This window comes from Cherax quadricarinatus, chromosome 11 (assembly GCF_038502225.1).
Source record: "Cherax quadricarinatus isolate ZL_2023a chromosome 11, ASM3850222v1, whole genome shotgun sequence".
Lineage (NCBI taxonomy): Eukaryota > Metazoa > Arthropoda > Malacostraca > Decapoda > Parastacidae > Cherax > Cherax quadricarinatus.
Genome location: NC_091302.1, coordinates 38,648,255 through 38,665,033, shown reverse-complemented (window position 1 = coordinate 38,665,033; position 16,779 = coordinate 38,648,255). Strand labels below are relative to the sequence as shown.

General features: G+C 41.2%; 1 protein-coding gene across 13 annotated transcripts in view; it reads right to left on the bottom strand.

The window, feature by feature from the left end:
• The window catches only part of Usp47 (ubiquitin specific protease 47), a 433,614-nt gene that overhangs the window by 140,851 nt on the left and 275,984 nt on the right, over window positions 1-16,779 (bottom strand). For all 13 annotated transcript variants that reach the window (XM_070083998.1, XM_070083999.1, XM_070083995.1 and 10 more), the window contains one exon: window positions 772-1,112. In XM_070083998.1, coding sequence (XP_069940099.1) covers window positions 772-1,112 — 341 coding nt within the window. The remainder of the gene's footprint in view (window positions 1-771; window positions 1,113-16,779) is intronic.

The window sequence follows — 16,779 nt, the reverse complement described above, 5'->3', positions numbered from 1 at the left end:
TGGTAGTCAGTCCCTTAGCCAGGAGAAGAGTTCAACTCCACAGTCTGGAACAATGTGAAGCTGAAGCATAAGAAGAGGTTTTATTTCTTCATCTGATTTTCATGAATAATACTGTACGAATGGCTGATTGGTTTTGAGGGCTCTTTTACCCCCACAGTCTGGCTTCAGGCCAGACATTCCTGGTGACTGGCCAGTCAATCAGGCTGTGTGTGGTCTGTAGGCCAACATAGCCATCACAAAAATGGTGGTTTGGCACTTGTAGAAGGAAGTTACCTAATGACGTCTTCAAGACTTTTATCTTTATTCTGGCAGTACGTATTTCTAATATCTACTGGTAGTACAGTCTTGAGCCACAGATGTTGACAGTGTTCTTTAATTGTGCTCGTAAACCAATGCTCGTCATTGGGCTTATGCCATATTCTTTTTTATCGTTTAATTCATTAAGTTGTCTTCAGGAGGAAACTTGTCAAAGTCCTCCAAAGGGCTCCTTATCAACTGGACTGTGGTGTTCATGTCAAAGTATAAGCAGTGAGCACCAACAGACTGACTGATCAGACCAAGCTTGTCAGAGACTTAGAAGTGAGGGTGATAATCCAGTAAACCATCAAATAGGTAAAAATATAAATAACAGAAATCTATGACATATCTGTGATGATGATTGGCAACAACATGTCACTTAATATTTCCATACTAATATTTATGGTAATCTAACTCTGAAAGATCATCATCATAATGCAAAGTGTGTCCACAACAATTCTTACAAGCCTTTACCTGTCGCTATCACTGGTGAGTGAAGAATCTTCACTAGCGCTCTGGTCGCTGTTGACATTGGATGAGCCTGCACAACCGTCTGCATCAGCAATGCCCTCATCCTCTCCATCACTGCCGTTGCCCGTGCTGGTGAGAGGTGGGGAGGCAGTAGGAGTGGTGGCCGTTGCTCCTGGCAGCCCAGCAACACTTGCCTGCATAGAAGATGATCCTGGACTGCTGGCAGGTATAGTTGATGAGGTTGATAGTGATGAGGCACAAGGTCCCGATGGACTGACAATTGAGCTAGTGCTGTTGCTTCCAGCTTCACTACTGGATGATTCAGTGGCACCTTTGCTGCTAATCTGCATTTTAAAAATGGAAATGAGAATGCCTAAGAAAGAATAATGGTGCTAAAAGAAGTGTGTAAGTTTATGAAGAGATAAAGAACAATGGAATTAAAGAACGAGTTTGCTACAGTGAAAGAATACCCAAAATAATTATGCTATGGCAAAATTCCTATCAATCATCTAGTCATTAGTGGAATCCCAATTTCTGTCAACTTACTTGAGTATTATATGAGATGGAGGTAGGGAGGGAATGAAAGGGTAAATAAGATGGAGGAGGAGGAAGGGAACAGATGAAAGAATTAAGGAATATTGATGAATATGTATGTATGTGTGGGTGTGTGTGTACTCACCTAGTTGAGGTTGCGGGGGTCGAGTCCGAGCTCCTGGCCCCACCTCTTCACTGATCACTACTAGGTTACTCTCCCTGAACCGTGAGCTTTTCATACTTCTGCTTGAAGCTATGTATGGATCCTGCCTCCACTACATCGCTTCCCAAACTATTCCACTTACTGACTACTCTGTGGCTGAAGAAATACTTCCTAACATCCCTGTGATTCATCTGTGTCTTCAACTTCCAACTGTGTCCCCTTGTTACTGTGTCCAATCTCTGGAACATCCTGTCTTTGTCCACCTTGTTAATTCCTCTCAGTATTTTGTATGTCGTTATCATGTCCCCCCTATCTCTCCTGTCCTCCAGTGTCGTCAGGTTGATTTCCCTTAACCTCTCCTCGTAGGACATACCTCTTAGCTCTGGGACTAGTCTTGTTGCAAACCTTTGCACTTTCTCTGGTTTCTTTATGTGCTTGGCTAGGTGTGGGTTCCAAACTGGTGCCGCATACTCCAATATGGGCCTAACGTACACGGTGTACAGGGTCCTGAACGATTCCTTATTAATATGTCGGAATGCTGTTCTGAGGTTTGCTAGGCACCCATATGCTGCAGCAGTTATTTGGATGATGCGCTTCAGGAGATGTGCCTGGTGTTATACTCACCCCAAGATCTTTTTCCTTGAGTGAGGTTTGTAGTCTCTGGCCCCCTAGACTGTACTCTGTCTGCAGTCTTCTTTGCCCTTCCCCAATCTTCATGACTTTGGTGGGATTGAACTCCAGGAGCCAATTGCTGGACCAGGTCTGCAGCCTGTCCAGATCCCTTTGTAGTTCTGCCTGGTCTTCGATCGAGTGAATTCTTCTCATCAACTTCACGTCATCTGTGTGTGTGTGTGTGAGAGAGAGAGAGAGAGAGAGAGAAAAAGAGAGAAAAAGAGAGAGAAAGAGAGAGAGAAAAAGAGAGAGAGAGAGAGAGAGAGAGAGAGAGAGAGAGAGAGAGAGAGAGAGTGAGAGAGAGAGAGAAAAAGAGAGAGAGAGAGAGAGAGAAAGAAAGAGAGAGAGAGAGAGAGAGAGAGAGAGAGAGAGAGAGAGAGAGAGAGAGAGAGAGAGAGAGAGAGAGAGAGAGAGAGAGAGAGAGAGAGAGAGAGAGAGAGAGAGAGAGAGAGAGAGAGAGAGAGAGAGAGAGAGAGAGAGAGAGAGAGAGAGAGAGAGAGAGAGAGAGAGAGAGAGAGAGAGAGAGAGAGAGAGAGAGAGAGAGAGAGAGAGAGAGAGAGAGAGAGAGAGAGAGAGAGAGAGAGAGAGAGAGAGACTCCAGAAAATTTTGCAAGAATTGCTGGCTACACATCATGGATGAGAAGAGACAGACAAGGGCAAGGAGGTGATGTTGCTGTGTGCTTCTCTAAAAAGTGTTCATGCCCAGCACATTGATGTTGCCATCCCTACACATCTTGAAATGATGTTCTTCAAGCTCTGCATAAACACTAGAACCTCTGTACTAGCATGTGCAATGTACAGACCTCAGTGGCAACATGCAGATCCCATCAACTTCCTAATGGAAAATATGGACTCCCTTCTGCTACAACACAACTGTCAACATATCATAATTGTTGGTGACCTCAACCAACACCTTCTACAGAGGGACTTAGATGACCTTCTTGCAGTATTTGACATGAGAAACTTTGCTGATTTCCCTACTCACATCTCTGGCTCCTCCCTTGACCCAGTAGTGAGTGATCTGACAGAAGGTATAGTCACTTGTCAACCCCTTGGCTACGTTGGATCATCTGACCACAAGGCTTTTTTTACGGCACTTAAGATCCCAACAGAACAAGGTGAGGAGTCCACACGCACAACCTGGCTATGGGAAAGAGGTAACTGGCCAGCCCTTTGCTCTGAGCTCGCCACCACCGATTGGAATGCTCTTCTCCAAGGGGATATTGACAATCAAGTGAAAGCCTTCACTGGACACATCCTTAATCTACAGCAAGAACACATTCCTCACCAGCAATACGTGATGAAGCCTAAAGATCAGCCTTGGTTTGGCTTTCGTTGTAGAGAGGCTGGTACTGCTAAGTACAAGGCATGGCGAAGGTATAAGAGACATCTTACTACCTATAACAGGAACTTGCACAGGCAAGCCTGTAGGCATATGGGTGACGTTCAAAAGTGGGTCATCGCTAAATGGGAGAATGACACAAAAGGAAAGCCAGCATCAGGTAGGGTAGGCTCCAAAACCTGGTGGTCCCTGGTCAAGGACAGACAAGGTTATTTGCCTGATGAACTCATTCCACCTCTAAATCGACAGGATGGAACCACCTCTACTAGTAATCAAGAGAAAGTGGACCTCTTTGCCAAACACTTTGCTACTAAAATGCAAGTTCCTGATCCAGCAAGGGACCCTCCTTGGCTAGCTGCAAGAACTGTGTCAAAACTATCAGTGGTGACAATAAGGCAGGAAGAGGTGCAGTTCCTTCTTAAATCGCTTGACCAACAAAAGGCTGTGGGCCCAGACAAGTTGAGCCCAAGATTGCTGAGATGTGCAGACCAGCTAGCAGCACCTCTAACTTGCATCTTTCAGCACTGCCTAGTACAGTTTAAATGGCCTTCTCTGGGTAAAGAGGTAAATGCAGTCCCTGTTCACAAAAAGAAGAGCAGAGCAGAAATTAGCAACTACAGACTAGTGGCACTCCTGTCAATCACTGGCAAGCTCCTTGAGACAATCTCAAGATAAATGACATAGTTTTTTGACTACCACTCACTACTTTGTGACTGTCAATATGGCTTCAGGAAAGGTTACTCTGCTGCTGATCTGTTAAACCTCTCCACTAAGTGGCACCAGTCACTGGATGAATCCAAAGTTAGCTGTGTGGTAGCACTGGACATTGCTGGTGCTTTCGACTGGGTGTGGCACCAGGGCCTCTTAGCAAAACTTCAAGCACTGGGAATTGCAGGCTCTACGCTATGTCTCCTCAGTGATTACCTTCATGGTAGATCTCTAAGGGTAGCTCTCAATGGAACAGAATCAGCAAGACATCCTATTGGGGCAAGTATTTCACAAGGAAGCATTCTGGGACCATTGTTATGGAATGTTTACTTCAATGACCATCTCATCCCAGAATCCCATGCATATGCAGACAACTGTACACTGACATTCACTTATCCAAGAGAAGAAATGCTAGCTGCTCTAAGCTACATCAATCACTAGCTAAGAGCTATGTCAGCTTGGGGAAATTGATGGCAAGTAACATTTGCACCTAAGAAAACACAAATGTTGATGATCTCTAGGCACCATGATGGTAATGGCGGTGCAGTAGTAAGGATGAATGGGAGGGTGTTGGCACCTGGGGAAGCAGTTGATATCCTTGGGGTGAAATTTGACTTCAAACTGACATTGAAAAACCACGTTGTAAATCTTGCAAACAAGGCAGCCAGGAAGCTTACAGCGCTTTGCCGTATCTCGCATCTGCTTAACAGCAGGGGTTGCAAGATTTTGTACGAAGCACAGGTACGCTCACACCTTGAGTATGCTCCACTTTGTTGATTTGTCTGTCCCCCTTCTCTTCTGCGACTGCTTGACAGAGTAGAGAACAGAGCAAGACATCTCATCTCTCGCCTGGACCAATCCTGAATAGATCCGTCATTTCAGCAGAGCCTTCAATGCAGGAGGGATGTGGGTGGCCTTACTGTTATGTACAATGCCAATATTGTCAAAGTACCACACTTGGATCCACTTTGAGGACAGCGTGAACCAAGCTTCTATACCACAAGACAGGCAGAAAGCAGTAACTTCATTCTGGCTGTACCCTTCTCCAGAGCATCACTTTATCTGAGATCATTTATCCCCAGGATGACAAGTATGGAACACATTCGTACAGCATTATGATGTCAATGATATAAAGTCAGCGATGGCAGCAGCAGTAGCCACTTAGTGATCTGAGTATCATTACAGCTGGCTACAGCAGCAGAAGCAATTACTGGCTTACTTGTGCTGAACTCTGTAATCTGAGCAGAAGGAAGACAAAGGAAGGAAAAAAAAAAGGAGAAGGATAACAATGAAGAGAGAGAATAGAGAAGTGGGAGGAGGAAGGAGGAAAAAGGCACACAGTAGGAAAGTACCAAGAAAGAATAAGATAGAGAAGGGAAACAAGAAAGTAGATACATAAGGGAAGATAGAATGTTCTTACTGTTCAATTTCAACTAGTGTTGAATACTGTAAAGTATGTGAAGATTATAATCATAGTCAATGAGGAGTGCTAAACCCACATAAGTCACACATCTGATGAATAGGAGGTAACCAAGTTTGGTCTGCAGAAGGGAAGGGAAGCTCCAATTCCAAAGATCAAGAGCCCTTTTTCAGAATCAAAGCACCTCCTCCCCTCTTGAAAATGAATATGTACTCATACAACAGAATACCAGATCACTTGTCTCATTACACTGCACAGCAGTGTGATTGTGGATGTTTCTGTACACCTGAGTTAGCTGCTACACCTCCTAATAAGAACTCCTACTGTCTACATAATACCATTTCAAGGAAGGTACCATTTTTTTTTTTTCAACAAGTCGGCCGTCTCCCACCGAGGCAGGGTGACCCAAAAAAGAAAGAAAATCCCCAAAAAGAAAATACTTTCATCATCATTCAACACTTTCACCACACTCACACATTATCACTGCTTTTGCAGAGGTGCTCAGAATACAACAGCTTAGAAGCATATACGTATAAAGATACACAACATATCCCTCCAAACTGCCAATATCCCAAACCCCTCCTTTAAAGTGCAGGCATTGTACTTCCCATTTCCAGGACTCAAGTCCGACTATATGAACATAACTGGTATCCCTGAATCCCTTCACTAAATATTACCCTGCTCACACTCCAACAGATCGTCAGGTCCCAAGTATCATTCGCCTCCATTCACTCCTATCTAACACGCTCATGCACGCTTGCTGGAAGTCCAAGCCCCTAGCCCACAAAACCTCCTTTACCCCCTCTTTCCAACCCTTTTGAGGACGACCCCTACCCCTCCTTCCTTCCCCTATAGATTTATATGCTTTCCATGTCATTCTACTTTGATCCATTCTCTCTAAATGACCAAACCACCTCAACAACCCCTCTTCTGCCCTCTGACTAATGCTTTTATTAACTCCACACCTTCTCCTAATTTCCACAATCCGAATTTTCTGCATAATATTTACACCACACATTGCCCTTAGTCAGGACATCTCCACTGCCTCCAACTGTCTCCACGCTGCTGCATTTACCACCCAAGCTTCACATCCATATAAGAGTGTTGGTACTACTATATTTTCATACATTCCCTTCTTTGCCTCCCTAGATAACGTTTTTTGACTCCACATATACCTCAACGCACCACTCACCTTTTTTCCCTCATCAATTCTATGATTAACCTCATCCTTCATAAATCCATCCGCCGACACGTCAACTCCCAAGTATCTGAAAACATTCACATCTTCCATACTCCTCCTCCCCAATTTGATATCCAATTTTTCTTTATCTAAATCATTTGATACCCTCATCACCTTACTCTTTTCTATGTTCACTTTCAACTTTCTACCTTTACACACATTCTCAAACTCATCCACTAACCTTTGCAATTTTTCTTTAGAATCTCCCATAAGCACAGTATCATCAGCAAAAAGTAACTGTGTCAATTCCCATTTTGAATTTATTCCCCGTAATTTAATCCCACCCCTCTCCCAAACACCCTAGCATTTACTTCTTTTACAACCCCATCTATGAATATATTAAACAACCATGGTGACATTACACATCCCTGTCTAAGACCTACTTTTACCGGGAAGTATTCTCCCTCTCTTTTACACACCCTAACCTGAGCCTCACTATCCTCATAAAAGCTCTTTACAGCATTTAGTAACTTACCACCTATTCCATATACTTGCAACATCTGCCACATTGCTCCTCTATCCACTCTATCATATGCCTTTTCTAAATCCATAAATGCAATAAAAACTTCCCTACCTTTATCTAAATACTGTTCACATATATGCTTCAATGTAAACACTTGATCTACACATCCCCTACCCACTCTGAAGCCTCCCTGCTCATCCGCAATCCTACATTCTGTCTTACCTCTAATTCTTTCAATTATAACCCTACCGTATACTTTTCCTGGTATACTCAGTAAACTTATTCCTCTATAATTTTTACAATCTCTTTTGTCCCCTTTCCCTTTATATAAAGGGACTATACATGCTCTCCGCCAATCCCTAGGTACCTTCCCCTCTTTCATACATTTATTAAACAAAAGTACCAACCACTCCAACACTATATCCCCCCCTGCTTTTAACATTTCTGTCATGATCCCATCAGTTCCAGCTGCTTTACCCCCTTTCATTCTACATAATGCCTCACGTACCTCCACCACACTTACATTCTGCTCTTCTTCACTCCTAAAAGATGGTATACCTCCCTGGCCAGTGCATGAAATTACCGCCTCCCTTTCTTCCTCAACATTTAAAAGTTCCTCAAAATATTCTCGCCATCTACCTAATACCTCCCTCTCCCCATCTACTAACTCCCCTACTCTGTTTTTAACTGGCAAATCCATACTTTCCCTAGGCTTTCTTAACTTGTTTAACTCACTCCAAAATTTTTTCTTATTTTCATTAAAATTTCTTGACAGTGCCTCTCCCACTCTTTCATCTGCTCTCCTTTTGCACTCTCTCACCACTCTCTTCACCTTTCTTTTACTCTCCATATACTCTGCTCTTCTTATAACACTTCTGCTTTGTAAAAACCTCTCGTAAGCTACCTTTTTCTCTTTTATCACACCCTTTACTTCATCATTCCACCAATCACTCCTCTTTCCTCCTGCCCCCACCCTCCTATAACCACAAACTTCTGCCCCACATTCTAATACTGCATTTTTAAAACTATTCCAACCCTCTTCAACCCCCCCCCCCCCCACTACTCATCTTTGCACTAGCCCACCTTTCTGCCAATAGTCGCTTATGTCTCGCCCGAACTTCCTCCTCCCTTAGTTTATACACTTTCACTCCCTCTTACTTGTTGTTGCCACCTTCCTCTTTTCCCATCTACCTCTTACTCTAACTGTAGCTACAACTAAATAATGATCCGATATATCAGTTGCCCCTCTATAAACATGCACATCCTGGATCCTACCCATCAATCTTTTATCCACCAATACATAATCTAACAAACTACTTTCATTATGTGCTACATCATACCTTGTACGTATATTTATTTATCCTCTTTTTCATAAAATATGTATTACTTATTACCAAATTTCTTTCTACACATAGCTCAATTAAAGGCTCCCCATTTACATTTACCCCTGGCATCCCAAATTTACCTACTACTCCCTCTATAACATTTTTACCCACTTTAGCATTGAAATCCCCAACCACTATTACTCTCACACTTGATTCAAAACTCCCCACGCATTCACTCAACATTTTTCAGAATCTCTCTCTCTCTCCTCTATACTTCTCTCTTCTCCAGGTGCATACACGCTTACTATAACCCACTTTTCACATCCAATCTTCATTTTACTCCACATAATCCTTGAATTTATACATTTGTAGTCCCTCTTTTCCTGCCATAGCTTATCCTTCAACATTATTGCTATTCCTTCTTTAGTTCTAACTCTATTTGAAACCCCTGACCTAATCCCATTTATTCCTCTCCATTGAAACTCTCCCACCCCCTTCAGCTTTGTTTCACTTAAAGCCAGGACATCCAGTTTCTTCTCATTCATAACATCCACAATCATCTCTTTCTTATCATTTGCACAACATCCACGCACATTCAGACTTCCCACTTTGACAATTTTCTTCTTATTCTTTTTAGTAATCTTTACAGGAAAAGGGGTTACTAGCCCACTGTTCCCGGCATTTTAGTTGACTTTTACAACACGCATGGCTTACGGAGGAAAGATTCTTATTCCACTTCCCCATGGATATAAAAGGAAAAGTAATAAGACCAAGAAGTAGCAAGACATACCTGTAATCTTGCATATTTATGAGACAGACAAAAGACACCAGCAATCCTACCATCATGTAAAACAATTACAGGCTTTCGTTTTACACTCACTTGGCAGGATGGTAGTACCTCCCTGGGTGGTTGCTGTCTACCAACCTTTCTGATCCAAAGAATTAAACCTATTTTACCCTTCCATAGATTAAACCTGACTGCTTCCAATTTTCAAGGAGCTATGTAACTTTTATGAGTTTAGTACTTCCTAGTGATGAAGATGATAATTATAATAAATCTTGTGGATGAAAAGAACAAACACAACTCTTGACTATAAAAAAAAGCCTTAAAACAATACTGAATGCAAAAATAATACAAAGCTACACACCTCAGAAGAGCTAATGTGAGGAGTACCCCTACAAGTATATACAAGACACAGGAGAAGAATATAAATAAGTAAGAGATAGTAGGAAAATGGAGATCGGCAAGATAACATTTTGAAAATGTGCATTTTGCAGTAGACCGCCAAATATTGTTACAGTGACAATACATAGGTGATGTGAAGAACCCTCAGTCAACAATCAGATTACCACTTCCGTAAGTGACCAAGGTCAAACACATTACTTACCCAAATGCAAATTAAAAATCCTAAATAAATTTTCTATGTAATTAATAACTGAACAAAGCATAATTAGAATTACAATAAAATAACCACAAAACAATGTTCCAGTAATACATTCTCAGCAATAATTAAAAATTGCAGTCATTTTTAGGTTTTGAAGTCATACCTTCATCACTCCAAAACTCTGCAACACTGAAAACATCAACAACAATGAGGAATATTGTCTCTAAGTTTGAGTCAATTATTACCTGGTATCAAGAAAAGTACCCCTAGCTCAAAAAGTGATTTTAAGCCCTTGACTGTCACAACCCCAAATCCTGAGGTGCCTCCTGGTATCGCAAAATTTCTTGGGGGGGGGGGGGGGATGATATGATAGAGAATCTTTTCCTGATTGTAATTACACCAAAAGAACGAAATTTGATGGAAAACTGACGGAATTACGCTCTTTTGAAGCTAGCAACCTCGGTGATATTTACGAATTGGCTATTTTGCCCACTTTGAGCCCTATTTTCGGCTAATTCCATTGTTCCAGTCGACCAAACTCATAGCTATTTCTTTAGAACTCCATTTTTTTCTATTGATTGTTCAACAGCCTCCCATCAAGCATTAGGGGAATTACCAATAAACCCCTGGCTGCCTTCAAGAGAGAGCTGGACAGATACCTAAAGTCAGTGCCGGATCAGCCGGGCTGTGGCTTGTACATTGGACTGCGTGCGGCCAGCAGGAACAGCCTGGTTGATCAGGCCCTGATCCACCGGGAGGCCTGGTCATGGACCGGGCCGCGGGGGTGTTGATCCCCGGAATAACCTCCAGGTAACCAGGAGTACAAGAAACTGCCCATTTACCGATTTCAACTACCCAATAACGTGGTCAGAAATTTGCAATTTGGCCAATTTCACGAAAAATCAAAAATCAAAATAGGGTCCAGAATGAACAATGCAGGCAGACATTCCTGGCTCTAAAATAACATTTTCTTTGTTCATCAGTCACGTCTCCAGGTCCCTCTGATATTACTCTTGCTTTCTATTTTGAATTTTTATTCCAACAAAAAATAGAAGATTTACTGTTATGCAGACTACTGCAATATTGTAATAATTGTATAAATAATGTCAACCCATTCATGACTGTATATCAGAATGGCTAGTTGGACATCTATTGGAAAATGACAATTTATTTACTTTTGAACATCAGCAAAAATTAAACATTTCCCCTATTTTGAGTGCCATTTCAAAATTTCACCTCTATTTCTATAATATGTTTTCCATTCTATCAAATGAGACCAAGAAAACGAGAATACAATCATAAATACTATATGAAAATAGACCACAAAGTCGGCATTTTTATTAAAAAAAAAAAAAAAAAACGATTGGAGTTTTTCTTTTCTCATTATGCACTCCATGCTGCAGAATGTTTTTATATGGTGCACACTGACCACACAGACCCATTCTCTCACATATGGGCCTACCAGCTTTCTCCTGCTTGATTTGAAGCTATTAGAATTTATGAGTATATATACATCAAACACGGTGGCTCATAAGATGTATATATAGGACCGAAACAGTCAAAGGGTTAAAGACAGACTCAGTTGACAGTTGACAGGTTATTTAAGTACGCTGAGGTCAGTGGTCAGTACGCTGAGGTCAGTGGTCACCTGCAGTCATACCTGTCCTAAGCTCTGGGAGTTAGCGTGGGGTGTTACCAAGCACCATGGCTTGTTGTAGTGTTTTAGAATCTCGGGTTAAAGTGTTGAAGAAGGAGGTTCTACTTCTTCAAGAGGAAAACAGGAGACTGAAGCTTCACCTAGATGAGTTTGGGAGAGAGTGTGAGAAGGATTTCGCTGGTAAGGAGGAAATGGTCACTAGCAGTGATAGTGGCAGCCGCTTTAAGTGGCAAGTGGTTCACAGTTCAGGAAGAAGGAAGATAAGGAGGGTTAACAGAGAAGATCTGAAGGTAGGAAATCGATTCTCTGTTCTCCAGGACGAGTGCACTTCAATGGTTAGTGAGGTTGGAGGTACCACTGATTCCCCTGCTAATCAAGGTAAGAATATTTTAATAGTAGGTGATTCTCAGGTAAGATATATGGACTGTGCTTTTTGTAACAGAGACAGAAAGGTCAGAGAGTGTGCCTTCCAGGAGCTGGTGTTGGTGACATAGTCAGCAGGTTGGATAATATGTCAGATAATGGGAACAAGCCCATTATCTTAGTGCTGGGGGTAATGACATTGGGAAGGGCAGGAGACAGGAGCTGCTGGATAAATACAGGTCAGCCATAGAAGTAGTTAGGTCTAAGGGAGGGATCCCAGTCATATGTAGCATCTTGCCTAGAAAGGGAGTGGGCAATGAATGGATGTCTAGGGCAACTGGTATAAATTGCTGGCTAGATAGGTACTGCAAGGAACTTGCAATCCCATTTATTGATAACTGGGACCTATTCTTTGGCAAACTTGATATGTATGCAAGGGATGGGGTTCATCTCTCTGGGGAAGGAGTGGTTGCATTAGCCAATTCGAATGAGAGGGTAATTGATGACTTGTCTAGGAATTTAAACTGATAGATTATAGAGGTATGGGTGTTTATGGGAAACAATCAGGCTGCAGTATTAGGGTTAAAAACAGCAGTTATTACCGGGATACCTCAGGGATATGTTTAAAAGACAATATTCAAAATAAAGTTGCTAGTAATGGCAAATCAACTGATCAACAAAGAGAGATAGCAGAGGGCAACGAGGGACTAGCTCCCTTAAGGTTTACTATACAAATAGTAGGAGTTTAAGAAATAACATATACGAGCTAAGATTACTTGCAAGTGTAGGTAATATAGATATTATTGGTATAACAGAGACCTGGTTCAACCTGAATGCAACATACAGGGTTATAAACTATTCTACACTTATAGGGTCAACAGGAAGGGTGGTGGAGTGGCAATGTATGTCAGAGAAAATTTAAATTGTTGTCTTAGACATGATTAGAAACATCGAACACAGAATCTGTTTGGCTACAGTTTCTTGAGGGTCGTGACAAATTAATTTTGGGTGTGATTTATAAAGTTTTTATAAGCCCCCAAACCTTGATAGAGAATGCAGTAAGCTGTTATGGGATGAAATTCATGAGGCATCTAGATAAGAAAAAGTTGTGATAATGGGAGATTTTAACTTTAGACAAATTGATTGGAACAATATGGCAGGAAATCTTGAGTCTAGTGACATTCTTGATACAGTTCAGGATTTCTTTTTAGAACAGGTTGTGACAGAACCAACTAGAGGAAACAATCTGCTTGACTTGGTTCTTGCCAACAAAGAGTCACTAATTAATAATCTTAAGGTTAACCCTTTGACTGTTGCAACCCCCAATCCTGAGGTGTCTCCTGGTGTCGCAAAATTTCTTGGGGGAAAAAAAAATTTTTTTTTATCATGAAATGATAGAGAATCTTTTCCCAATTGTAATGACACCAAAAAAAACAAAATTTAATGGAAAACTGACGGAATTATGCTCTCGCGAAGTTAGCAACCTCGGCAATATTTACAAATCGGCGATTTTGCCCACTTTGAGCCCTATTTTCGGCTAATTCCATTGTTCCAGTCGACCAAACTCATAGCTATTTCTTTAGAACTCCATTTACCAATTTCAACTACCCAATAATGTGGTCAGAAATTTGCAATTTGGCCAATTTCATGAAAATTAAAAAATATGACAATTTCAAAATATGGTCCAGCATGAACAATGCAGACATTCCTGGCTCTAAAATAAAATTTTCTTTGTTCATCAGTCACGTCTCCAGGTCCCTCTGATATTACTCTTGTTATTTTGAATTTTTATTCAAACAAAAAATAGAAGATTTACTGTTATGCAGACTACTGCAATATTGTAATAATTGTACAAATAATGTCAACCCATTCATGACTGCATATCAGAATGGCTAGTTGGACATTTATTGGACAATGACATCATTTGTTTACTTTTGAACATTGGTAAAAATCAAACATTTCCCCTACTTTGAACTCCATTTCAAGGTTCTTTTTATAGTAAAACCAATCAAAATCACCTCTATTTCTATAATATGTTTTCCATTCTATCAAATGAGACCAAGAAAACGAGAATACAACCATAAATACTATACGAAAATAGACCACAAATTCGGCATTTTAATTAAGAGAATGGTCGGAGTTTTTTTTTTTTTTCTCATTATACACTGTGTGCTCCAGGATTTTTTTTATATGGTGCACACTGACCACACAGACCCATTCTCTCACATGTGGGCCTACCAGCTTTCTCCTGCTTGATTTGAAGCCGCTAGAATTTATGAGTATATATACGTCAAACACGGTACCTCATAAGACGTATATATACGGCCGAAACAGTCAAAGGGTTAATGATGAGCTTGGGGAAAGTGATCACAAATCACTTAGTTTCAATATATCATGGAATTACACAGATAACTGCAATCAAATCTCGGTCCCAGATTTTCGCTTCGCTTCGTGGGATTGAAAAATTACCTGGGTGGGCTAAATTGGGATGTCCTGACTATGGGTCAGGTAGGTGATCTTGGTTGCCAATATGACGTTTTTCAGAGCATAGTTCTAGCTGCCCAGACAACTTTTGCTCTGAGTAGGGAAATTAGATTTAACAAAAATGATCCCAAATGGATGAACAATAGATTAAAACATCTCATTGGTCACAAGAGAGGCATATATAGGCGTATCAAAAGAGGGAATGGGCAGTTAAGAAATCGATATATTCAATTAGAGAGAAATACAGAAAGGAATAAGAAAAGCAAAAAGGGATTATGAGGCTAAGGTCGCAAGGGATGCAAAGACTAACCCAAAAGGGTTCTTTGAGGTATACAGAAGATTAGGGACAAGATAGGCCCACTCAAGAGTAACTCAGGTCAGATCACTGACAGTGATAAGGATATGTGTGAAATTCTCAATCCCTACTTCCTCTCAGTTTTCACCCAGGAAAATACTAGCGATATTCCTGAAATAGCAGATTATGTAGAACAGGACGATAATAAACTATGCACGATTGCGGTAACTAGTGACATGGTCCTCAGACAAATAGAGAAACTAAAACCTAACAAATCTCCAGGCCCTGATGAACTCTTTGCAAGGGTGTTAAAGGAATGTAAAGAGGAACTTAGCATACCTTTGGCTAATCTTTTTAACATATCACTACAAACTGGCATAGTGTCTGATAAGTGGAAAATGGCAAAGGTAATACCTATTTACAAGGCAGGTGACAGGTCCTTGGCTTCGAACTATAGACCAATAAGCCTTACCTCCACAGTGGGAAAATTTATGGAATCAATAATTGCCGAAGCAATTCGTAGCCATCTTGATAGGCACAGATAGATTAATGAATCTCAACATGGTTTTACAAAGGGGTGTTCCTGTCTTACAAATTTACTATTTTCACTAAAGTGTTTGAGGAGGTAGATCATGGTAATGAATATGATATTGTGTATATGGACTTCAGTAAGGCTTTCGATAGAGTTCCACATCAGAGGCTATTGAGGAAACGTAAGGCACACGGAATAAGAGGAGAAATTTTTTCCTGGGTAGAGGCATGGCTGACAAATAGGCAGCAGAGAGTTTGCATAAATGGGGAGAAATCAGAATGGGGGCACGTCACAAGCGGTGTTCCACAGGGGTCAGTGTTGGGTCAGTTGTTGTTCACAATTTATATGAACGACATAGATGAAGGAATAAATAGCGACATAAGCAAATTTGCTGACACCAAAATAGGCCGTCCAATTCATTCTAATGAGGACACTAGAGCACTCCAGGATGATTTGAATAGACTGATGCAATGGTCGGAGAAGTGGCAGATGCAGTTTAATATTATCAAATGCAAAGTTCTAAATGTTGGACAGGAAAATAACCATGCCACATATAAACTAAATACAGTGGTCCCTCGATAATAGTCTGGCTCGATAGTAGTCCTTTTCGGAAATCGTCGCGTTATTTCGTCCAAACATTGGCTCGCAAATGGTCCGTTGACTCGCTAATCGTCTTTCGTCCTGGACGCGTACTCACGGTTCTGAGCCGCCTTGGCCTCCCTTCCCAGCCAATGTGCCATTGTTTACCAGTGAGCGACGGTCCCCTCACTTGTTCATACAAAATATTTCATAATATTCCACTTATTTTAGTGCTTGCAAGTGCTAAATAAGCTACCATGGCTCCAAAGAAAGCTCCTAGTGCCAAGCCTTGGGTAAAGAAGGTGAGAAATACGATTAAATTTAAGAAAAACATCATTGAACAATATAAAAGTGGCGTACATGTGGGCGAACTGGCCAAGATGTATAACAAATCCCGTACAACCATATGTTCCATCATGGCCAAGAAAAAGGAAATCAAGGAAGCTGTTGTTGCAAAGGGGGTAAATATGCTGACAAAAATGAGATCAGTACTCGAAGATGTTGAGAAGTTATTATTGGTGTGGATAAACGAGAAACAATTAGCAGGAGATAGTTGTATGCAGTCCCTTATTTGTGAAAAGGCTAGGCAGTTGCATGACGATTTGGTAAAGAAATTGCCTGCAACTAGTGGTGATGTGAGTGAATTTAAGGCCAGCAAAGGCTGGTTTGAGATATTTAAGAAGCGTACTGGCATACACAGTGATAAGGCATGGTGAGACTGCCAGTTCGGACCAAAAAGCGGCTGAAAAATATGTGCAGGAATTCAAGGAGTACATAGATGCTGAAGGACTGAAACCTGAACAAGTGTTCAATTGTGACGAAACAGGCCTCTTTTGGAAGAAAATGCCG